Source organism: Protopterus annectens, chromosome 6.part1 (genome assembly GCF_019279795.1).
Source record: "Protopterus annectens isolate FY-2018-M chromosome 6.part1, PAN1.0, whole genome shotgun sequence".
NCBI lineage: Eukaryota > Metazoa > Chordata > Ceratodontiformes > Protopteridae > Protopterus > Protopterus annectens.
In genome coordinates this window covers 64,395,398-64,421,725 of record NC_056738.1, presented here as the reverse complement: position 1 = coordinate 64,421,725, position 26,328 = coordinate 64,395,398, and the positions used below count along the sequence as shown (strand labels likewise).

Below are 26,328 nucleotides of genomic sequence, written 5' to 3'. Positions count from 1 at the left end.
GCAACCTGCTAAGAATATCTAGCAGATTGTAGCATGGAAATACTGCAGTGCCTCCCAGACATGTTCAGACAGTGGAACTCAGGCATCAGCAGGCAAAACACACATTCAGGCATGTTTCTGGTATAAGCAAGAGCGATGTTATACAGATATTTGGCTGTGACATGTCGGTTCCATACAGGTATTGTCCTCCAGGGTTCCAGGGAGTAACCTACCCATTGGTGTATGATGCCCAGGACTAATAACCCATGTGTCTGGACAGTAGCCTGGCAGTTGATTGCATAGTAGCCCTTCCTATTGATGTACTGTCTTCTATGGCACTGCATGGGGTCTTTATTGTCACATGGGTGAAATCTATGGCTCCCAGCACTTTAGGGAGATGAGCAATATCATAGAAGCCATACATGGTGGGGTTGTCTCTGTTGCTGTATTAGGAAAGCAGATATCCTTGTCCACATGTGGAAGCAGTATATTAAGAAGCATCTTGAGTATTCTATAGGCAGATGTCTTTGATACATGCACAAGTTTCCCCTTGTCACTAAAAGGATGGTGTGAATAATATAGTAAATGCTACACATAACTTGGTATAATCAGGTATAGGAACTTCATGGATTCCTTTCATTCCAGTCTGTGTGCCACACATGTCAACCAACAGCCATATAATTCCTCTATCAATGTACACTGGTCCCGGACTTGTTGATATATCAGCTGGTATGAGGTAATCCACTAACCAGTATGATTTCCCATTCTATGAAAAGTAATCTCTTACATCTAAAGGACATCTGATTGATTTTAGTAAATGCTGAAAGTCAATATTATGACCAACACTTGGCTTGCAATCACACAATTTTTTGGTTTGCTCTTTGCCTTTAAATACAGAGCAAGAAACTGCATCATTTTACACCTGATCATGACTAATTTTCCCTTATCTACTTTTGCATTTCATTATGAACATATTAGACTATGGCTCTTTGCTAGTATATGTCATTACACTTCATTTGCATCTGCACTTGTACCCCATTGTCCCATACTGCTACATGACTTTGAATTCTTACATGGATGCATGTTCTCATTTTGTGGCACAAGAACATGTTGTGAACTTCATAAAAGGTCTATAAATAACACAATAAAGTTTATAAACTTAGAAAGTTAAACTAAAAATATAGGTATCATTATCACTCTGCAGTCATGCATTAAAATAAACATTAAAATAAAAAACAGAGACAAGAGGATCATAAAGGTAAACTATTGAGTGAACATTATTTAAAATTATTTCTTTTGTTTTGTCAAAAATCTTAAAAGACAAGCAACATTTGCCATTTAATCATGGGTAGTGAATGACATCTAAAATAAATGTTACGTGAATCCTTTATAGTCTGACAGTATTTTAAAGTCCCAACCCATATTTTTAATACCAATGTAGTCTATGTCAGGGAACAAATTTTATTTAAAGAGGTGCATTCAGTTTAATGTTTAAACAGTGCGGCATTCTGATTCTTAATCTTTATAGCATACATTGCCACCTCACAGCAAGAGGTTCTCCGGTTCGATCCTCGGCTGGGGTGCCTTCTGTGTGGAGTCTGCATGTCCTCCCTGTGGTCGCATAGGGTTTCCTCTGGGTACTCCTGTTTCCTCCCACATCCCAAAGACATGCTGTAGGTGGATTGGACACCCTAAATTGGCCCTAGGTGTGAGTGTGTGCCTTCTATGGAAGGTTGGGCGCCGGGCTGGCAACTCGACACCATAAAACTCCACTTCCAATCATGAGCGGACAGGTGATCCGCTGTGGTGACCCCTAACCAGGAAAAGCTGAAAGAAGAAGAAGAAGTAAAATCTTTATAGCATACATGTACTCATGTATCCTTTGATTTAGCTTTCTGTTGTTCCTTCCTGTACAGAAACAGGAATATGTGAAACACACTTGTATAAACAGTAAAACTATTTCTGCATGGGTAATGTTTTTAACACCTAAAGATCTACATATATGGTGAATGTCAATACTTGGTCCCACATGAACATGTCTAAAAGAAATGCATGTGTCACATTTAAACATACCCTCGTTCCTATTAGGGTATTCCATTACAGTAGGTTTCCCCGAGAGATCGTTTAGATTTAAAAAATCTTTAATAAAGAAGTTGATTTCCAATTGCTCTGGCCAATCCTTCATTGCTCAATACAAATTTCCAACTATTTTGATAATGCATAGGTTCATATGTACATACTATGTGTGTGGTCCAGAAGACCATTAAAAAGCTAGCAATGTCCAAGAAAAATATACTAGTCATACTTCCTGAACAAGAATTGCTGTATATTATAAACAATTAGTAACACTTCATTTCAGTCCGGTAATTTCAGAAACAAAACTTAAAATTTAGCATAGTTTTACAGATGACTTCCAAGTCTCAATTTCAAATGTCCTAGTTCTTACCTGGATGAAGAACAGGATGCTTTTCTACAGTGTTAGAAGACAAGAAAAATGACGACCTCTTCCCAGCAGAAGTTCTATCACCATTTCTTTCCTGGCCAAGAATTATTTGGCAAACTGCCAGGCACAGCAGGTACTGGAGAGTATGAGACATAATGAACCTGAAAAATAAAAAAAATAAAAAAAATAAAATATATATATATATATATATATATATATATATATATATATATATATATATATTATGTTTTGCCAAATGGCTGCATAGCCCATGGCATACTGTCAAATGCAGACATAAAATTACATGTTTATTTTTAAATTGAGTTGGCATAGCTTTTCATTGTGTTTAATTACAGCAGTCATTTTATGCAGATTGTTATATCAAAACAGTAACCATCAGTCAACAATCCTCTCATCATTTAACATTTACCAGAAGTGTATTTAGGGAGTCAAAAGCTCTATAATCAATCAACTTCATTTCTAGTTTATGAAACGAACTGAGATATTTTTTTTTAAAGCAAGCAAATGGCAATGGTTTGCAGTTATCTTCGATCAAACCATGTATACATGTAAATACATTATCAGATATCAGTCATCCAAAATGCCTAGAGCAAACTATAAAAAAATGCCAAAAAAATATATATATTTTTCAGGGATTGTGCCCAAACATCTCAACAACCTTATATTTATTAACTCTGAGATTGCACAATAGTGGAAAAAAGGGGAAAACTCCACTATTTAACAAATCTGCACCAACAAAACAGACATCAACCAAAATATTCAATGTTTCCTGCATTGATGAAAACACCATTAAACAAAATGGCCTGAGCCCATTTAAGAATGTGTGTACATTCTGAGGTAAAGAGCTTGGACCCCAAAAAGGGGTTGCACTAAAAACACATATCTAGTAGAAAATGTAAATATTAAAATATATATATATATATATATATATATATATATATATATATATATATATATTCGGATACACTAGACAATCTCGACGTACTGAAATCTCGAATTTCAGTACTTCGAGACCGAATAGTGGAAAGTGCAGTTACTCGAAACTACACTATGCCGAATGGGGAAGTGTCAAATCCAGAAATGTCAAATTTGCCACTATCATGGTGTCGCGTTCATTACATGTGGTGCGGTTTGTGGATTTATCTGGGGTTTCAGGTAAGTGCTGTTTGTTTGAGGATATTGGGTAGGGATTTTAGTGTGTGTGAGTGTGTGCTATTGTGTTTTTTGTGTGTTTAGTGCAACCTCTGAGTTAGAATATATTAGTAGGGGGGTGTGGGGGGTGCAGGGGGGCTTGCCCCCTGCTTATAGGTAGGTTAGGTGTGTTTCTGTGTGTTGTTATGTTTGTTTAGTTAGGTAGGTGTATGTGTGTGTGATTATGTCTTGGTTTGTGTGTATGTATGTGAATGGTCACGGTTGTGGTATTCGTGATTGTGGGTTTTCGTGTATGTGGGTTTTCGACTATTCAGTCTCGAAATACTGAAATTCGACATTTCAGTACTTCTAGATTGTATAGTGAATATATATAGATATATATATATATATATATATATATATATATATATATATATATATATATATATATATATATATACATATATAAAACTATATATATATGTATTGGTTGATTATATCATCCAGATATGTTAGTACTGATTACATCATCTCAGAAAAGACAAGCTGATGCTACATCCCCATAAATTGTAATGGGAGCAATTCCCATAGACTGTAGTAATGGAAAACAAGCCCAATAAAGTATAATAGTAAAATGCAGTATATACAGCAGAGCATCATGGATATACATATATATGAGTTCACTTTATAATCTTGAAATCCTGAAATATCGAATTTCAGAATTTAGAGATCATAAAGCCAAAACCTTACAATCCCGAAACCCCAGAAGCGCGAATTTTAAAATCGCGGACACTACATTACCCATACACCACACACATGCACACACCTTCCCCCAACACACAAACACTCAAACCTGAACTACATAAAAGCAGGGGTCTAGCCCCCCTGCACTCCCATGTGGGGGGCTATACCCCCCACACCACCCCTACTTAAATATACTAACCCCAAGGTCGCACTACACAGACACACACGAAAACACCACCACACACCTACATTCCCCTCACATACATACATCACAGTCACAACACACATTGATACACACTAAAGCCCCTAACCAACACACTTACACATAGATACTTACCTGAACTTCCACCTATCCATTCACAAACCCCAACACCAGAAGCATTACTTCAACATCTCCAAACATCGGGATTTTGAAATTCGTGCTTCTGGTGTTTCGGTATTTAGAGCTTTCGGCTATATAATCTCGGGATTCTGAAATTCCATATTTCAGAATTTTGGGAATTTCGGGATTATACAGTGGTCCTATATATATATATATATATATATATATATATGTGTGTGTGTGTGTGTGTGTGTGTGTGTGTGTGTGTGTGTGTTGTTTCAAACAGATCATACATTCAAAAATAGCACAACACAAAACGTTCCCAGATGCCAATCCTAACAGTAAAATATTTTGTGGTCTGTGCCATTGTATATTATACGGTGCTATGACAGCAGTTACAGAATGAGGCAATGTAGCACTGACAGAAATATCAGTGGCTACATCAGAGGGGGAGTCAGGGAAGGGGTCAGAGGAAGAATTGCTTGCAGTAGTATGGTCGAGTTAAGTTCAATATGTTGTGGCACTGGCGAAGAGGTGGCACATGGTCCACAACTATGGGCTGTGTTATGCAATACCATATCCAGGGTGTGTGTGTTATAATGCACTGAGTGGCCAAGCTGTGTGTCCAACATTACTACACATTCCAGAAAGGTGGGCAGAGCATTGTCATTATTTTGCATACGAGGAGTGGGCCACAGTGATGGGGTACAACAATACTAACGTAGGTAGTAGGTTCATGGGTGGTGAAGGTGGTAGCCATAAGCATGAGTTGGAGGTTGGAGCAAGTCAGGGATCACATCTTCCGGCAATTGGTGGTTGGATGCACCATGTGACACCACCATGTCAGGACAGTAGGTGTCTTGTCCAAGGGATGGTGTACCACATTGGGAGTAAGTACAGAACCCCCATTGTGGCCTCCCATGTAATATGCCAGTACACTGTCACCTTCCATGACACAGACACTTGTAGGAGTTTGATGGTATTGAAATATAGGACCCTGAATGACATGCCCAGTCAGAAGTGCCCACAGAGGAACCAAAAGAGTTTCAACCATGATAATGGGAGTGCCAACTCCATGGAGAGAAGACAGCCATAAACATCATAGACATTGAAGCTGTCTCCAGAATGGTATATGCCATCTGCATAAGTCTACCATGTGATTGTACAAGTCACATCCATTCTCTAGCATGGCCATAGTGGCCAGTGTCTACCTGCCTTCTCATGGTTGCAGCAATAGCTGCCAACTGGAGCACACTACCCTCAACAGATATATCTGCTCCAGGTCCCTATATGGCATGTCACTCTCCATGCATTACAGGATGTTCTATAGTCTGTGAAGTGGATGCCCTTCCTGAGTCCGCACAGCAAAGTCAAAACCTTTGACATGGTGTTAGTAGTGGCCATCTGTGCCATAATCACTGACTTGCATATCCGTTGATTGATGCCAAGGATGACACCCAGGTCTAAGAATATCCTGAAGGCATGGCTGTGACTTGCAGACACATGACTCTCCCCATTGCTGGCTGCACCCTCCTCAAAGGTATTGTGTCCATTTGATGCTGTCTGTGCAACTTGAGTGGGGCTGACAAATGTCCAGCACTGAACACAGGATGCTAGTGATTCATCCTGTCTTTTCACCATTATTTCAGCTGTGGTGATGTAGGTGTGGTCTCCACTGTAAACATTGATGACAACCCCACCGTGTCTTCAAATCATTCACTGTTCATTATGCCATCATCATCAACAACCACCAGGAAATTAAACTTGTTCTGGCATGGTACGACAGAGCCTCTACCAGTTGAATATGTAAATGCATACAGATAAAAAACTTTGGCAACATTGAATCATATTTGTGACTCCCAACACTGTGTGACACATAGACTGGTACATGCCAGTTGCACATAGACTGTGGACACATACATACCTTGTAGTCACTGTTGCAGCTTCAGTTCCCCTGAAAGACAGATATGCATATGTGTTCATCTGAGTAAGCCATTTGCTGTTTCAAGTCAGTGTCCTACAGTAATGGCACATACTACTATTAATCAGGTGTATCCGTTAAAGATAGTCTGACAGTCATCTCCAGCCCAGCTCCTAAATCTAAGTTATCATCAGGTATGAGGGTACTCTTACCTTTCCTAATGAGGGATATAAGGAATTCCTCCACTTCTGAGTTAGTGATCCATCCCAGTGGTCAGCTTGCAATTTCCTGTTCCTTGATCTTAGCATGCAGTAACATATAGGTTCATAGGTTCATAGATTGGTACTAGGCTATCGGTCCTAAGGCCTATACAAGCCTAGCCATAACAATTCCTTGGATATTTCTTCCCACAATATTTACTTCTCTGGACCCCTGTCCAGCAGGGCGACTGACATGATCCCCGGGGTGAACTTCCTATCTCCCATCCAATCATCAAGGTTCCTTTTAAAGAGGGCCAAGGATTCCAGAGTATGGGGGAGTCTCTGGGTCAGGAACCTATCCCTCCTGCATGTTTTGTTCATTGTGATGACAAGGTTTAGATCCCTGGAGCGTGTTGCTCTGAGGGATTGGGATTTCTTTAAGTGGAGCATGTCCAACAGCTCAGGGACTGACATGGCCTTGTATGTTAAGCAGAGATCCCCTCTGAGTAGACGACATGCCACAGAGTATAGCTGGAGTTTTTTTAGATGGTCAGCATATGGCTTCTGCTTTAGACCTGTGATTCTTTTAGTGAGATATTTCTGTGGCCTTTCCAGCTGTTGCAGATGTCTTGTGAGGTACATACCAAATGGGGCATTATACTCTATAATGGGTCTAATGAGGGATGAGTACAGTGGGACAATGACCTCCTTTTTTCTGGATGAAAAGCCCTTAGTGATGAGGTGTGCCGCATAGAAAGATTTCCTGACTGTTGTGGCAATGTGGTTATCGAAAGTGAGACCACTGTCCACCTGTGTCCTAAGTCTCTCATCACACTTTCGATGTTTAGTGTACTGCCACCTATGTGGTAATTCATAGGTACATGTTTTTTCCAAAGGGGATAACTATACATTTCTTGGCATTAAGCTTGAGCCCATGGCTCTGGCACCAGGCATCTGTTTCTGTAAGGCCCTTTTGTAGAATATCCACATCATTTGGGGATTCAATAATGGCTCCCAGTTTGCAGTCATCTGCGAACTTTGTTAGCCAGAGTCCCTTAGTGTTGGCCTGTACTTTAGAGAAGTAGATGCCAAACAAGAGTGGTTCCAGGATTAAACCCTGAGGTACTCCACTTGTCACTTGTCTGGAGCTGGATTTGGAGTCAGCTACTTTTACAGTCTGGGTTCTGTCAGTAAACCAGTTGGTAACCCATCGAGTGACGTAGGGATTTATGCCCAGCTTAGTAAGTTTATCTATGATTTCAGAGTGTGGGATGGTGTCGAAGGCCTTGGTGAGGTCCAGACAGGCTGTGTGGACCACCTTACCCTCATCCACAGCTCTGGAGACTGATTCAAAGAAGTCAATCAGATTCAGGAGACAAGATCAGCCCTTCACAAACCCAAACTGGGTGGGGTCCAGTGTTTGAAGGTTGCCAATGTCTTTGTTTATGAGTTCCATGACAATGCATTCCATGCCCTTGCAGATCAGGCTTGTCAGACTGATGGGACAGTAGTTCCCGGGATCCAAGGAGGATCCCCCCTTGTGGAGTGGGATAACTGTAGCTATTCACCACTCAGTGAGCACGAAGCCTGAGGTGAGGCTATGATTAAATATGACACTTAGGTGAGGTGCCAGTTCATTTTGTAGTTCATGTAGTACATAGCCTGGGATGTCATCTGGTCCCATGGATGCTCTATTCTTAGCTTTGGAGAGTGTGGTTTCTACCTGTGTGGCCGTGATTACCGGAATTTGGCAATCTTTTGATATTGAGATGGGCCCTTTAGGGGGTGAGAGGAGGGTGAAGTTGGCACTAAATTGATCTGCCAGGATATTGGCAATATCCTTGGGATCAGTATAGTAAATGCCATTCTGTTGTAGCTCAGAGCAGATCTGAGCATTGCCATTTAGATTCTTGACATAACTATAGAATGCCTTGTGGTCGTCTTTGGAATCTTTGGCAATTTTATTTTCGTAACTAGCTTTTAAGTTTTTATGAGGGATCTCAGCTTTTTACTGAAGCTGGTGAGGGAGTTTTTTGCATCCTGGGATTTTCCTCTTTTCTGCAACAGTTTCTTCCTTCTGTTATATAGTTTGTTTATAGCAGGGGACCACCAGATTGACTTCCTTTTTTTGGAGAAGAGCATCTTGGTTCTATTTGGGATGGATGATTCATGCACAAGTGGATGTGCTCGTACAGTGCCTTAGTGTAGGATTCTGCAGTCGAACTTTCAGATCCTGTCTGCATAGGTGTCATGACATTTGTCACTTCTGACTTCAGTAGCATGAAGTTGGCTTTAGAGAAGTTTCTTAAGGAGGTTTCCTTACTGGGGGGTGGGGTTGGGATGTGGATGTCAAGGGTGATTTACTTATGGTCAGACCTGACCAATGAGGGGGTGACCACTGGTGTGGAGCATCTATCTCCCATGTTGGTAATGACCAGGTCTAGGATATTGGAGCCCCTGGTGGGACAATGGATTAGTTGATCCAGGGCGATGGAATTTATGAATTCCAAGAACCGTTGGGAAAAGGAATTGGTACCCGAGTAGTTTTCCCAGTTAATGGCAGGGTAGTTGAAATCACCCAGTATTAGGGTGTTTGGTTGTATCTTAATATTTTCCAGTATGTTTAGAAAGGTGTAGTGAGAATCTTGGGGCATGGTGGGGGATCTGTAGCAAACTACAATTTGGATTGCAGTCTTACCTAGTGTTAGTTGCACCTGGAGAATTTCAGATGCATTGTGTTGGGCAACTAGCCTGGAGGTGTGAATATCCTTGGTGAATATGGACACTCCTCCACCTTTAGTGTTTCGGTCTTGGTTTTGTGGCCGAAAAGTGTGGTAAGAGTTGTAGACTGGTATTGCAGGGGTGCTCTCTGGAGCCTTGAACCAGGTCTCAGTTACTGCACAGATATCGATGTTCTCCATTTTTAGGAGTGCCTCGAGAGAGTGCATTTTGAGGTTTAGACTTCTAGCATTGAGTAGCATTACCTTCAGATTTTGCATACTTGTGTCTGTTACGGTGGTGGTTTTATCCTTTGAAACTTGCCTAAAAAAAGGCACTATAGGGGTGGCAAGAGCTTTAGCCAGTAACCTGAATCCCAGGGATGACAGGTGCAGACCATCTCTGGCAAAGCATCGTGTTTTGTCGATCATGTCTTCCCAGGCAGACAGATACTGGATCCCCTTTGAATGACACCAGAAGCTTAGCCAATTGTTGAAGTCAATCATTTTGTCCTTATACTGTGGTATCATTGTGGGCGAAGGCAGGATGCTACTCAGGGCTAGGGTCATACCTGCCTGGGCCACATGATTCAAGAGTTCTTCCATGTCTCTTTTCATGTAGTCCAGGGAGGTACGTCTCAAGTCATTCACTCCAGCATGGACAATGACAGAGTCGTATCTGTACTTGTTGTGGAGTGACTTGAGTGCATGCGTTATGTGGCGGATCCTGGCACCCAACAGGCAGCTGACTGTAATTTTCTCCTTGTTCTGCCTGGTGAGTGGGACATCAGTGTGCCTGACTATAGAGTCACCTATGACTAATATCAGTGATCTTGAGATGCACATGTATTATCATCCTAGTCTGTCCACCCACCACACAGATTTCCTGCATCTGTTCCCTACCATACTTGGTCCTGGAAGGTCTTTTTTGGTTTACCCTTTTTAAGAATACACATATCATGTGTAGGGGGTCTGAAATAGCATCTCCATCTCTGGTGCTGTGATCTTTTCCAGCCATTGTTGTTCCTTTGGTTCAATGACTAGATGTGCTCACGGTCCATTCCGGTTGGCAGTTGTCTCAGTAGTATTCCCAACCCACTTTTGCCCATGACCCTACTTGCTGTTAAGGTGTCAGCATCCCGACATTGTGCCATAGTGTGGCAGCAGTGGGCATGTTAGCAATGGTTATTGTCCATCAGACTTCTGCTTGACAATGAAGTCTGTGTCTGGTGTAGTGTCTTGTATCCCCTGTAGCATACCATGTAGGTCATGGGCATATGGCATACTGTTGTGAACCCTACACAGCAGGACAGTAACCTGGGCTGACCATGTTACCTGTGCTCTGTCAGGTGAAGCCCCACCAAACAGGACTGCAACCTGTTCCACCATGTCCCCTGTACCCTGTCAGGTTAAGAACCCAGCAGGAAAATGATCTGTCCTGATACTTGTACTATCTCAGTTTGAGCCACCCAAGCAGGACTGCTACCAGTCATGGCTGTTCCCTACAACCTGTCAAGTTGAACCACCAGAACTAATACATTGTTCCTGACCTGTCCTCTGTGTCCTGTTAGATTGGGACCTCTGCGGTTTATCAGAACCTGTCATGCCCTACTCTGTGTTACTCCACAAACTCATTTGCTAAGTTACTCTACCTGTTGCCTACATGCACCTCTGTTTGGTCACTGAAATCCTGAGGTCCATTGCCATGAGCCCTATCTGCTGTCATCTTGCCTGTATGTCAAACTCTGTTTTGATTTTCCAAGTTGCTTGCCATAAAGAGGACTCTGATAATATTGTGACAGTTTTTTGATCTCACAAAATGGGCCACACAGCACAGTCATTATATTAATGAGATGACTTAGTCTGGTGATCTGTAAATTATAGTTATAAAGTAATCCATTATCAGCCACAGTCAGCACTACAATGGTTATGATAGTTGATAATGTACTGTGTGCACACATGCATAGGCACTGCTAAGCTCATACAGCTGCTAGTCCTCACAAGTGTTACTCTGCATGGCCTTACCATGCTGCCCAGTGATAAACATCTCATAGTGTCCAGTATATGCAGCCATCTTCACCACGATACCATGTTTCATTTCTTACTGACATGCAATGTGGATGTAGGATCTTCATGTACTGAGTTTATCAGGATTCTCTCATGTTCTCAAGGAAATACAAATCTTCCTCCACCTGCTTGAAAGAGACAAAAGGGAGCAGCTGTTGAGGGAGTATAAAGACCCCTCTGTAAGAGTGATGCTTAGCACCAGCTTGATAAACCAGTGAGTGATGCCACTTGCATCAATTGCTAGAGCAAGCAGTGCAAGCATTCAGCGCCAGATCAAGCACAAGGTGACCTAGGCAGCTGCCTAGGCTCTGGTGTTGGCTGGCAGGGACAGTCTAGCCATAAAATTACTACCTTCCTGTGTGCAATGTCATCTGTGATCCTCCAGTCTTTTCCATTTGTTCAATCAGAACCAATGAGAGTTCTAGGAGCTCAAATCAGAAGCATGGTCATTTTTTTATTTTTATTTTGGTTGTGGGTAGGTGCATCCATACAGCCTTTTTTGTAATGGTGGAGATGGGACATGCCAGGTTTACTGAGACTGCCTAAAGCTGAAATCTGAAGTGTAGTCTTGTTTTTTTTTCATTGCAGCACAGAACAAGCAAGATTTTTTTCTTATTTTGAAGTACAACACGTGCAGTGGATTTCTTGTGTTTGCATTTATTATGCAGAGTAAGGACTGGACATGCCAGGTTTACTGAAACAAGTGGAGCTAAAATGTGTGTGTGTGTGTGTGTGTTTGTGTGTGTGTGTGTGTGTGTGTGTGTGTGTGTGTGTGTGTGTGTGTGTGTGTGTGTGTGTGTGTGTGTGTGTGTGTGTGTGTGTGTGTGTGTGTGTGTGTGTGTGTGTGTGTGTGTGTGTGTGTGTGTACATGTGTGTGTAAAATCCATGTAAAATCCTCTTGTATGGTTGGGTGCCTTGAGAGAGTCAAAAAGTCAAACACTATTCCTTAGGTACAGGTAGCAGTACACCAAATCCTCCACAACAACTGCCAGTCTGCTTATCTGCCTCATATTTGCAGAACATCTCTACTTTTACCTTATATTTATACTCTATGCTTGAACAAAGCACTTAACCAACCACACAGTGCTTTGGGTACTTAAAGTTTGGGCCTGGCTCCTCAATGGTCCCCTAAACTTCCAACCAGTTTTGGTGTAAAGAAAGGAAACTGATGGTAGTAAACAAAAGCATCATTATATGAGCTATGTTCTTTGAATGGGATTCTCGGTTTCCCTGTTCTGTTTAATGTTGATAGTGTGTTTGTTATTTAGCTGTGAATAAATTGGGCAGCATGAAGTATTTTAACTATGAATGCATTTTTAATTTAGCTTGTTTATTCCAGGTACACAGGTGTGAAATGCATTGTGTTTGGGTTTTGTCTAGCACTTAGTACAGTTGAGGAAGGCTATGAGCTGTTAAAGAGCTGCTTTCTGTAGTACAAGGTTCGATTCCTTTAGCTTTCATTTGTTCTTCTTTGTGACTCTGACCAAATTACTTCACCAGACAGTACTCCAGGGCTGCTCCTGAAAAAGGACACTTGCATCCAATGGTTGTCCGAGTCTGTTAGCATATGCATATATGTTTATATATATAGATAGATTATATAGACACACACACTAATATTTAATATAGTTTCCTCCAACTTGTAACTGTCGATAACTCATACATAATTTAGGTAGCTGAGTATCCATATTGTAGCTCTCTGGCCTCATTATTCATAAACTATCCTGCATGTCCTACACATGTATGCTGCAACCTAATGATGTGAGGACACCTGTAGGGAGCCCCCATATGTAATCCCATCATCACATCACTTCACAATAGCTCATAGTCATGTTATTGCATAGGTATCCCTTGTCCATGGTTTTAGCAAAACCTTACTTCACTTATGTGTACCTATAAGCCTGTGTGTGTGTGTGTGGCACCCAATCCAGCTGTAAACATGTACATCTGTCTCTACCATTACCTGATATATCATCTTAGTACCTCACTGTACATAGAATAGTATAGCATACCTGTGACACCTACTGTGTTCCTACTTCTGTTCAAGCTTGCAATGTTGCATATACCTATGCCAACTTACTGTTTATAATTGGTTGTCTTCTGTTCCCATCAATCACAGGTCTGCGGTTATGTTCTTGTTCCCTCAGGTGTCCGAATCTCCTCCACAGGGGCAAGCTGCAGAGACTCAACAATTTCAGCTAAACTGAGAATGACATATTATTGCACATTCAAAGAGCCCATTGTCACAGCTGTTAAGAAAGAGGTGCTCACCACTCTCTATGGGTGCAAGACCATGTCTGGAATACAGTGCTCCACCAAATCAATGTTGTTGATGGGTGAAACAACACAACACAGTCAGTGACTTATCACTGGCATGATCAAGCAGGCCTGCAAGAAGACATGCAGCTCAACACCAACAAGTCAGGAGGAGTGCTTAGTATTCCTACATGGAGTTAATGAAGGCACATGAATGATACCTGCCATGCCTTTTGGAGTGGGCACATGTTCTGGCAGTGAACAACTCTCCTGTGTCTTAAAGGGAGATGCACCAGGTTAGTAGCCATATTGAATGTGTATACAGCAGTTGTACACAATGTGCTGGCAAGCCTCAAATATCACAACACACGCTCCCCATAGGCATGTCACCTGCACAGCTACACAAGAATGGTAATGGATGTGTGTGTTGATTCTATACTTGCATAGTCTGTACCACTGCTTGCATACACCACATTGGGCTTTTCATGTAGTATGAGTATTTAGATTTACTATGTTCTGCTCGTATTATTTATTCACAAATGTACCACTGTGCCACATGGGCGACTGTGCAGGCTAGATCAGGGTGACAGACTGATTTCAGCAACTAGTTAGGATCTGACAATGATGCTGGAATACAGATCAAGTTGAAGTCAGATGACAAACAGGCAATGTCGGTCTTCATCCTGGGTGTTCCTCCACCCATTGTTCAATGTGAGGGCACAACCTCACCTATAAATGAGCTGCAGGCAGTATGGTATGAGTACTCACAATCCACATCTAGGCACTCACTTGTGACTGACAACACCAAGATTGCTCTCCCTGTGGCTGCGGCAGCAGAGGAGTGCAATTAATCTAATGTGACAATACCTACCACATAGCAGCCTAACAAAGGATACCATCACCATCACATGTCACAGGTGGACCCCTATAGGTGGCCAGTGCTAGGCCTCAATCACCCATGCCAGTATGGAGAGGATTAGTATGGTACAAGACTTCAATAAGGATGTCACCCGGCACTACAAATGCTCTAATGACACCACAGAGTCTAGGGATAATGTCATAGTATGTTTCATGAGGACTATGGTGGCACACACTGCTTCCCTGTCTAGCATTACTGTACATAGCTAAGGACAGGTGCATGCACTAGGTGGTCAGAAGACCATCACTGAGTATGCAGTCTGTTATTGCAACCACCCCATGTCAAGGGTGGAAACAACTGTCTGCCTCCAAAAGCAGATAGTCTTCTCTAAATTTTTTTTTTTATTTTTCAAATACATTTGAATGAATTCCATAGTATTTATACATAACATCTTAAATAACTATGTACACTATTTACAATAGCCTGACACTATAACAGATCGTAATGTATACAGTTACTTTATAAGTATGTCCAATCCATTATCAGAGTGTCTGATCAATTATTGTATAGTGCCAATCAATGAAGACTTTCCCCCAAGGATTGTTGATAAATGGCTTTTCTTAGTTCTTTAATTTTAATTTCCAATAATGCTGTGGACTTCAGTAGGCTGTAGAAGTCTTCCAAAGTTGGTATTGTGTTTGTATTCCATCTTCTTGTTATACACTTCCTTGAAATTGCAAGTATAGTCTATACTAGATACATGTTTGACCTATTCAAATGAGGACCTTGGTTCACATTTAATAATACAAGAGCTTTAGTTAAATAAAATGATTCATTAAATAAAGCTTGTAGAAAGTTATTAATACCATTCCAAAATGGCTTAATTTTAACACAGTCAAAGAAAATGTTCCAATCTGCATTGTGTACTTGCTCACATCTCCAACATTTTCCTTTTATGGAAGAACTAGTTTTATTGATTCTGTGTGGGGTTAAGAATGCTCTGTGCAAGCATTTCCAATTAAAAACTTTTTAGTATGGTGTAAAAGATGTATATTTTATCGATAATAAGATATTTGTTTTAATATCTTCAGTTAACTGTATTGACTGTCCTTTTGTTATATATTTCCAATATGTGGTTTTGGGTGTTGTTTTACAGTTTATCAATATTTTGTAAAATTTTGAAATACTGTTTCCCATGTCAAAGTCATTATATATGATTTCATATATGTATTTCGTAAATCTAGGTATTTCTTTAAATGAAGAATTGTTAATTATTCTACTTAAATCTTGCAAATATGACAGAATACTGTGTAAAGTTAGCCAGTCCTGTTGTGGAATTTTGTATGTTGTTTTTATTACTTGCATATTTAAAGCTTTTATTTGTTTGATACATTGCAGCCACCAAACAAATCCTTCCTGTTTCCCGGAATTAATAATTTCTCTATATATTTTATGTGGAATGTTCTTTGTGACTATAAATGGTGTTAAAAGATCAAACCAGATTTTTAAATCTATATTTGCATTAATAATTTTCCTAAATGAGTCAATGTAATAATTAATCATACAAGTTTTAGTGGGTTTAGTTATGTTATATTGCATACTAATACATAATATGTGCCATGGCAAATTTTTTTTATCTGTTATTTGAATTTTTTTTTTGTAAATCAAATTCATTTATTGATATTACAGTTAGTAATTCTTTCCAAATTGCAGAGTAATTTGGACTTATCCAATCTGAGATTGTTTTAGATTTTGATACTTTTATATATGTTTCTATACCAGGAAAGTTTAATCCTCCCTGTTTCCATGGTCTGATATGATGTATTAAAGCTATTCTGTTTCTTTTGGGTAACCATACAAATTTTATTAGGCATGAATTTATTTCTTTAAGTATATTCCTTTCTGGTAACAGTTGTATTGCCAAGGGTGTGTATATATATATATATATATATATATATATATAGGATCTTGGGCAGTAAAGCCATTTTTATTAACTGTAGTCTATCTTCAAATATTAATATTATTTTGTTCTATTTTCCCATATAGATTTTAATTGTATTGATGATATTATTGTATTTTTTAGACTAATTCATTATCATCCTTGCATAACTCAATTCCTAGATATTTTAAGGTAGATTATTGTTTCCCTATGATGTGATCCCCCTTAGTCTGCAGTTCTTTTTTTTTTTTTTAGAAAGGAGCAGATAATCTTGACAAGAGAAACTATGCAGAGCCCATTCCTACATCAACACAACATCCATGGTGTGTGGTCCTTATATTATATAGTGCATTTGTGTTTTCTTGCCATTTAGCTCTGGTAATGGCTGAAAAGGGTCTTGTACCACCCCAAACACCCTCTGGTAACAAATAAAAACAGTCAGGGAGCCTGTAGTCTTTCTACAACAAACGAGTGAAGTACCCTACTTCATAGTCACATACAAGCAATCTCTTCTATTTTGGTGTAAGCTGTGTAGATCCTGAGACTGTGGACTGTGACTATCACATATACGTTGATGGCAGTGAGTGAAAAATTATGCACCCAGTAATCACATATGTAGTTTATGATTAATGCAGTGGTCCACAGGTTTCCTGATTGCATATAACACAAAGCTAAATTTACTGTACAGATGTTAGTCTGAATTAATTGGAAATTCACACACACACACAAATATATATATATATATATATATATATATATATATATATATATATATATATATATATATAAGCAGATTATTAATTTATTTTAATATATAGTGCAGTTTTGAATAACAGAAATTAAAATGCCTCAAAAAATTACTTCTCCCATGCTCTACAAGAGATATTTGCAAATATTAATTTGTTTTGAAGATAAGTTTAATGATCATTTTAGCATAAACTATACATTGTGCATATAATGCAGGTTTCATGCACATAACAGTCATGGAAGTTATAATAGTCAGTGCTTCAGCTGCTAGAATAAGTGCTGCAGTATCAAAAACTAGTCTGGCCTTTGACATAACCACATCTGGAGGTCTGTAACTAATTCAAAATTACATATTTTGTCACAAGTGTAGCTATAATAATGGGTCTATATTAGAACACCAAACATTCAAAATGCCGAGTGTTCTAATATCGAACCCTAGCAATCGAAAAAAAAAACATTGAACGTTCGGAACAGCGAATTTTTTCCTAGGGAAAAAATTAGCTGTTCCAAAACACATACACACAACACAAGCACACCAAACAAACAGCAATCCACACACATACACCTAAACTCTAACACCTAACCCTAAACTAAACTATACAAACACCACTAACTATCCACTTACCTTAACCCAAACCCTAACCCTAAGGTCCGTCACTATCGCACATTCACCTCACCCGTGCCCTAACCCTAACTCACCTAACCCGCCCTAACTCACACGTTCACACAATCGCACACTTACCTGAACCCAACCCGTAACTTTCCACCAGAGCGCTGAAAATACTGAAGCAATAGAAACGGACAACTGAATTCTTTCCCTAGGAAAGAATTTGGTTTCCTGTTACTTCGATATTTTCAGCATTCGCTGAAAACAGGTCGATATTAGAACACCCGACATTTCAAATGTTCGGTGTTCTAATATAGACCCCATAATAACAATGTGTCATCTGTGTGTTTGTAGAACAGGCAAGACATATACAGGAGCTTGTGCAAGGGTATAACAATTGCTGTCATCCATCTGTCTGGCACAAAGCCTGTTTGGTGGCTGACACTGAATTGCATCTGCGGGGGGGGGGGGGGGTTCTGAGAGTTCCTGTTTCAGTGAATAAACAGCCAAAAATGTTATCAGGCCACACAGAAGCAATTTTTCAGCCTTGGATAATACCTTGAGAACTTATACATGGGAGATTTGAGGAGGGGATGTAGATGTGGGTATAAGATCTGGAATGTAGGTAGGGTGGGGGTTGAAGTCACAGCTAAATTTATCTGCTGGTAGCTTGGCTGTATTCTCTGGCTCTGAGCATGTGATATCATTTATTATTAGTTCTTAGTGCTGGACACTGATTCTAAGGTTTTTAGCATAGTTAAAGAAGCCTTTGTCATTGCCCTTTGCCTAGGTGGTAATCCCTCCGAAGTTTTGAAACATCTTTTATTGCGACTTGAGAGTTACATTTGTTTTTGCATGCAATGAATTTTTTCTTTTATTATAGAGCCTGTTTGCACTTGGGTTCCACCACAGGGATTTATTTTTGTATTTGGCATTGTATTTGCTTCAGAGGAAGATAGATGCATCTCTGTAGGTAGTCACATGTCCATAGAATTTGGCATTGAAGAATTCCACATAAATAATTGGGTCAATGAATTGAAAGGGGATGCTGAATTTTAGCCAAGTCATCACTCACTTTCAGTAGCTCAGCCTTGGCATAATCTCTGAATCCCAATGTATTGGAGGATGGTTTGACTTCAGTTTTAAGGTAAACCTGACTGGTTTGTGGACCGATTGACAAGGGAGGGAGTTACAATTGGTAGGGAGCAAAGCTTTCACATATTAGTGAGGATCAAATCCAGGATTTTATCAACCCTGGTTGTGGATTGTAATAACTGGTCCACAGAGTTTGCATTGATGAAGTCCAGAAATCTCTGAGCACACATGTCAGATGATGTATATATCTGCCAGTAAATGGAAGGGGTAGTTGAAGATCCCCTAGGAGAATGATGTTTGTCTAAATGCACAGGGACTCCATACTAGTTAGGTATATGTTATGGGCTGAAGGGGCTATAGATGGGATCCTGCAGTTAACCATGATGTGATTAGAGGTCTTGTTAATGCTAAATTGGATGTGGAAGAGTTCAGACTAGTTTAGAAGTGAAGTGCTTTTTTTTTACAAATATGGAAGCACTGTCACCTTTAGGGCCTTCATCTAGTGCAGCGAGCTTGAACATGTGGTAAGCACTGAAACATTGCATTGATGGCTGCACTAAATGATCTTGAATTAGTTCTCTGTAATGATGCAGATATCAATGTTGTCCAGGCTAAGGAGTGTTACTTTTTTTAAGGCTCCTAGCATTGAGTAGCAGTACCTTTACATTATCTGGATTCTTTTTTATAATGATGAAAGGTTTTGTGGACTGACATTGTCTGAAAAAGGCACTATGGTGGTGGACAAAGTTTTAGCTTATACACAAAAGCCTTGGAGGATAGGTAATAGCTCTCAACCTCCCATTTCCAAAATGAGGAACACGAGCCTTCATAATGTAGAACAAAAAGGGAAAATGTGGAACACTTACAAACGGCTTATTAACAACTTTAACTAGGAAGGTCATATGATGGTTAAAATATACTTATAAAAAAATCTTTTAATGAATTAATATGATCCATTTCTACTTACCATGCATATCAGTTAAAAAAATGTATCACTGAATATGTGACAGACTCTTTCAATGTGGAACTTCAAGGAACATGAAATTTTTAAGACCCCAAATGAGGTATGTTCCTTGTAATGAGGTACACTTGAGAGGTAGTGCAGGCAATCCCTGCCAAAGCAGCTAGAACTATCTATCATCTCTTCCCAGATTGATAATATATTGGACTTCCTTTAAATAACATCAGAAGCTAAGCTAATTGCTGAAGTCAATCATATTTTGTTCATATTGCAGCAACATATTGCAGCTTAAACCACCTCTCATACTCTGTAAAGCCATTACCGTATCTTCCAGTGCCTTTGAAGCCTTGCAGAAGAAGCTCATGTTGTTCAAATACAACATTTCTTACAGCTTCCACATCTTCTTGTGACACAGCTTCCACCATGATGCTTCCACATTTATTCTCCTTAGCTCTGGAACACACTTTCTCCTTGGACATTTTATCTATTTCTTATTCAGAATATTCATACAATATTTTATTAACTGAACTGAAGCTGACAATGTTAGGGAAACTAAACCATCATCACTGTTATCATAATTCTCATTGGGGCAGCATAGTGACAATACAATTAAGATCTCCAATTATAGCTCCAAGGTTCAGGATTCAAGCTTGATATGTGCTCATTGATAATGTGGAATTTGTATCCCCTCCCCATGTCTGTCTGGGGTTTCTCAGAATATTCCTGTTTCTTCCCAATTCCTTTAAATAAATGCTGGTTGGCTGGCTACTCCAAAGTGTGTGTGTGTATATGTATATATATATATATATATATATATATATATATATATATATATATATATATATATATATAATATATATGGTTTCACTTCATAACGTCCAAAGCTCATAACATCGAATTTCAAAACAGCGAGACCATATGATCAAAAATTTAAAATCTAAATCTAAAACTCATATCATCGAAAATGTATAAAATTGAGTAGTGTATCATCAAACGTGTATTTTAAATTTGTAAGGTGGATTTTGGCACCAAAAAGTTTTTAAATAACAGTTAGTATACAATGTTTGGTATTCTGATGAAGTCCACTTTAGTGTGGATGAAAGAGCTTAATCTAAACAAGTCTGTGGAATTTATGGTCTATTAAAGAAGTAATTTTACTTCTGGTTTCGGATTTCATTTATTCTGCATCCATTACGAACTTGGTTTCAGCTTTTGTTTTTGACCTTTCAGTTGTTGGCAGCTGGTTTCGGAACTAATATGTAAATGTTATAGTTTATTCTGTTAATCTGTATATACTGTTTATTATGTCACTCTGTACGTGTGTTTAGGCCATACAGGTAGTGATTTAGACATTATGTGCACATTCTTTATGCTGACCACGATACAGTGAGGTTAGGAACTTAACTTTTTCCTACTGCAGTGCGATCTCAGAGTTGGTATATTTAATTTACAGAAGGGTGAGGGTGGCAGAGCCCCCTCACTTGTGGGGTGAAGAGGGGCTTGCACCCCCCTTCAGAAAAGTAGTAAAAAGTGTGTGGGATGTTATTTATATTTGCTTTGCAGTTTTCGATGTTGTGAGATTCCATGTTATGGGTTTTAGATGTTTTGAATTTTCGATTAAATGGTGTTGCTGTTTTGAAATTTGATGTTATAAGCGTTCGACGTTATGAAGTGGAACCATATATATATATATATATATATATATATATATATATATATATGGGACCCGGACACCTGCGCAAATTTAACTTTCACTGAAAGTCAAATTTGCGCTCACACATACCCGAAATTTCTGTTCATCAAAGCAGCAATATTGAGTATGTGTGAGTGGTGTGCCGGTCGCACTGCGGTGCGAGTAAGAGAATATTCCTTTACTCCATTGTAGTGCGACCTTAGAGTGAGAATATTTAAGTAGGGGAGGTGTGGGGGGTGCAGGAGGGCAAAGCCTCCCTGCAAAAACATTTACTTAGTGGTTTTGTTTTTTTTTTTCACAGTTTAACAGAAGCGCTTTTTCGTTTAAAGCGCTTTCGTTAAACTGTGATCGGTATATATGGATTCGGACACTTGCTTTTTCGAGCAAGTGTCCTAGATCCATATATATATATATATATATATATATATATATATATATATATATGCATTTACACTTACCCTTCTGGTCTGGTCATGAACAAACAGGTTTCACAGTTATCAGTTCTCTTACCTGATTAATGAATTAACTTACAACAAAATCATCAAACCGTATCACAGATCAATCATCATTACAAATAATGGCATTATTAAAAGCTGCAGAATAGCAATGCTTAGAAACAAGATGAACTTTTTTTCATAGATCTGTCAACCAGAATATTTTTTACCCAGAGACTACTCGAGGCTGTACCTCTACAGGAGGAAAAAAAACTCTAGTCAGAACATTACCTACTTTTGAAAGTTGTGCTTATGCTGTAAAGTTAATTCCTGATATTGTCTGCCTTCAATAGTAATTGTAAAATTGTATATGAAGGATTTATCCTATGGAGGCTTATATTTCTTTTAACAGATTTTAATCATAAATATTTACCAGTCACAGGAATTTTAACCTACATTATTCCATAAGCTATAAAATATTAAAAAGCAGAACTACAGATCAGACATCAGTGTACCGCTCAAACTCTTTACATGAGAAATCTGGACAAAGTCATAAATGATGGAGGTACACAGGCCCAAGACTAGGGACAATTTTTAAATTTTGCTCTTAGAGCTTAGAAAGTTGATACAATAACATGTTTTATATTAGCATGAATTTTCTGAAGGGTATAAAAACAAACTCAAATGTCTGTCACAATTTTATGACTTTAATCCTCAATGATTTGCCAGCAAAACAAAATTTTATGAGGAGCAGACCAAAAATATGTGACAAAAATTTGTACATTCTGTGAAAACCTGAACAAGAAAGAAGTATGGACATCAGTTTCTATACTGAATGCAAAAGAATTTTCTTTTTTTAATCCATAAACAATAATAAGTAATCTTGTGTGGCAGCACAGTACAGATTTTTTAAATAAAGCCAGAACTTCTCAGTTTGGCAGTTCTAGCTTATTCCTGCTATGTATTATCCTTAAAACAATGGAAGACCATAAAACAGCAGCAATGCATGAAACCTTAAAATCTAGGGAAGTGATCTATTCTGAATATGAAAAGTAACCCGAGAAAGCTTCCACAGTAAATATATATCAAGTGTGTAGTTCTTTATTAGGTCTTTCACAAATTAGGATCTAAAAATATGGTTAGTTAGAAATGAAATGAGTATAAAACTCACTCCCTACACTGGAGCTCAGAAGTTTGTACTTTATCTTCCAAGCGACGGATCCTGAGCCTTTTGACAAAATTATTTTTCTTAAACCAAAAGCATTATTGAAGAAGTACAAATAGCAAACCGGTCAACAAAAACTGATCTTTACAGTTAAAGTATTTATTAAAATATAGGTCTTAAACTGGAGTTTATAAATCACAATAAACACAAAATGTAAATGTTAATTTTTGCAATTTTGTAAACATCTTACACTGCTTCAGTAACCACTAAACTATGCACATATTATCATCAGCATTTGTCATCTAGCTATGGGTTTTCATATGAGCCTAAGTAGTTTTGTCTGTCTTATTTGTTGTAACATAAAGAAATATGACAATATTAATAAATAGTATATAAACGATATTTAATACATTTTTAGCTGTATTAGGCAGAGGTCATGTATCTGTGCAAATGTATTACCAATCGTGTAAACTTTAAGATGAAATCTCAGTTGCTTGTATGTAGTATGGGTTTGTAAGTGTGAACAGGCAGTGTTACATGCTTAGAGACGTGACCAGGGTTTATTGAAATAAAACACATCTGAGGCAGTGTTTCAAAGCATAGCTAGAGAGTATCCACTTTAAGAGCCACTATGGATGTAAAGAGAAAAAATATATACTTTTATCTTGGCATGATGTTCTATACAGTCCAAATCAGCCATCAACACAATAACTACTTATTACTAATTTAATTTTTTTCAAAGCTTGAATGGCTTTATGGCAGTAGCCATGCTGACATGATGCTTTTATTCTTAGAAAGCTATAACTGACAAGTTTATTCATCTACTCACTTAGAATGGAAGTAGTGAAAAATAATGCTAAGATTGGAATCCTCATTTAAGAGTGTCAGTAATGGATTTGCCATGACTTTCATAGATTTATTTTCCCATGTGCTGCACATCCTTTAAAAAGTGTTTGGTTAGATATGAATACATTGCTGAGATAACATAGCCTTTTTAAATGAATGTAATTTGAGTTTTAGGTCCTGTCTCAGGCAGTCTTCCCTACATTCCTTCACTGAGTCAGGCACAGTATTGCATTTCCTTCCTTAGAAAACCTCAGTTAATTATTCAATCGCATACACATCAAAACTATCATTGTGTCTGGTCCTAACAGCAAAATAGCTAATTTCCAGTCTTACTCATATCTTCTTTTTCATATTTCACAGTAAATTAATCAATGAATTCATAAACCCTGAGAATAACCAGATCAAAGTATGCCTATAAATGTACCCAGTAAAAACATTATTTGAAATGCATACTTGGCCCTCACACAAATTTGTTTGCATAGTAATAGCAATTTAGCATCAAGTGAACCATTTGTTTTTCTACAGAGGTTTGATAATAGTCAAATATTTGTGTGTACTTTTTATAAGTGACTAGTTCAGAAACTTAAGGCATGCCAGTTTACTTTCTATAATCATTGTTCTCCTTTGTACATGTTATGTGTTGTTTAAATTCTGCATTATTTTGGAGGTGTGCATAACATTCAGAACCGAGCAAAGGCTCAGTAGGTTTATTGGCCTAGGGAACAAATGCAATGCTGTTGCAAATGACAACAGAGCTGGGAATCTTTACATTCTGAATAGTTTTATGACCCTAGTGCATGTAAATAACAGAGCAGAACTACACATACCATGCTGTGAGTCTTTTTTTTCCTTAGCATGAAACTTTCAGATGTGATTAGCAAAATGATATAAGATCAAGGGAGACTAAATCCTAGAGAAAGTATCATGAAATTTCATTTAGCCCCAATCTGCTGTACACAGAGGAAGCTGACTAAAATAAAAATGCCACAGAGGAGAAGCAATTGTAAAGTCTTGCTTTTTTAAACTAATTTGTGGACATTGTAAAGTCTATAGAGAAGAAAATACACTCTGGGGAAGGAACACAGCAAATACTGCAATGGAGCCAAATTACTTCAGAATGCTAATAAATCTGCATTAATATACACCAACACAGAACCTACTGGTATTCAAGAAGGAATCCAACCTTTTCAATCATGATTTCTTTTTTAGACAATTTTTATCTTCTCATGACATATCTAAAATATGAAATTCTTGTTATTTGAGCACATGTGTACCTCTGAGAAGGGGTGATTTTAAATTAGGAGGGATTCAGGACAGAGGCCACTACTAATTCTGTGTCAAAATTCAGTTGAGTCCTGTTTTACTTATATTGGTTCTATAGAATTTTAAAAGTACATTTTACTTGCATTCTGGCTTCAAAAACGGTGGTCTCTTTAAGACTGAAACTGATTAATTCGTTATTCTAGTTACAAATGTATTATAAGGGCCATGAAGGGATATGCATTTTCATTCTCAAAAAGTCTTAATAAAAGTGAGACAAAAACATTGCATGTTTTAATTGTTTATCTTTTTTTCTTGATGGTTTAATAAACCTCTTGGTGTGGTATGTGGTTCGGCTCCTGTTCTGTTTGGTTCTGATTCCACATATTGTTCTGGTTACTGTGTCAAACTTTATTTACACCAACGTAGAGTATGGGGTCCATCATGGCCCCAGTACCTCTGAAGATCTGGATGTTCTGTGATCAATTTTATGCCTTATAGTTTTGAAAGATGAGTTAAAATGAGCAAATCCCAAGATGGTCAATTACTTTCATCCATGCAACCCCCACCCCCAACAGTCCGTAATACCCACTTCTGTGTACAAGTCAGACATCCAGTTGTGATAGAAGAAGATGACCATAAAATGTAGCTCATGCAAACAATTATTACACTTTCAAAGTAGTACGAGTTGCATCACATATTTCACATTTCTCCTGCAAAGCCAGAATAATGAACAAATAGCAGGTAGCTAGTCACTTTCCTCCTCAGACAGCCCCAACAATTATAGCTACTTTGTGTACATCTCAGATGTCAAGTTAAGCAGTCCATCTTACTTCACACAAATGCACACTAGTCCTGAAAGCCAGATAGTGACTGTTTAAACTGAGCAAAGAACAAGAGGTCAATTATCTTCAGTGAACA

General features: G+C 38.5%; 1 protein-coding gene across 1 annotated transcript in view; it reads right to left on the bottom strand.

The window, feature by feature from the left end:
* COL28A1 (collagen type XXVIII alpha 1 chain) overlaps positions 1-26,328 on the bottom strand; it is a 914,882-nt gene that overhangs the window by 837,569 nt on the left and 50,985 nt on the right. Inside the window, exon 2 of the mRNA XM_044075485.1 lies at positions 2,426-2,583. Within this exon, the coding sequence (XP_043931420.1) occupies positions 2,426-2,576 (151 nt within the window). The 5' untranslated portion in view covers positions 2,577-2,583. The remainder of the gene's footprint in view (positions 1-2,425; positions 2,584-26,328) is intronic.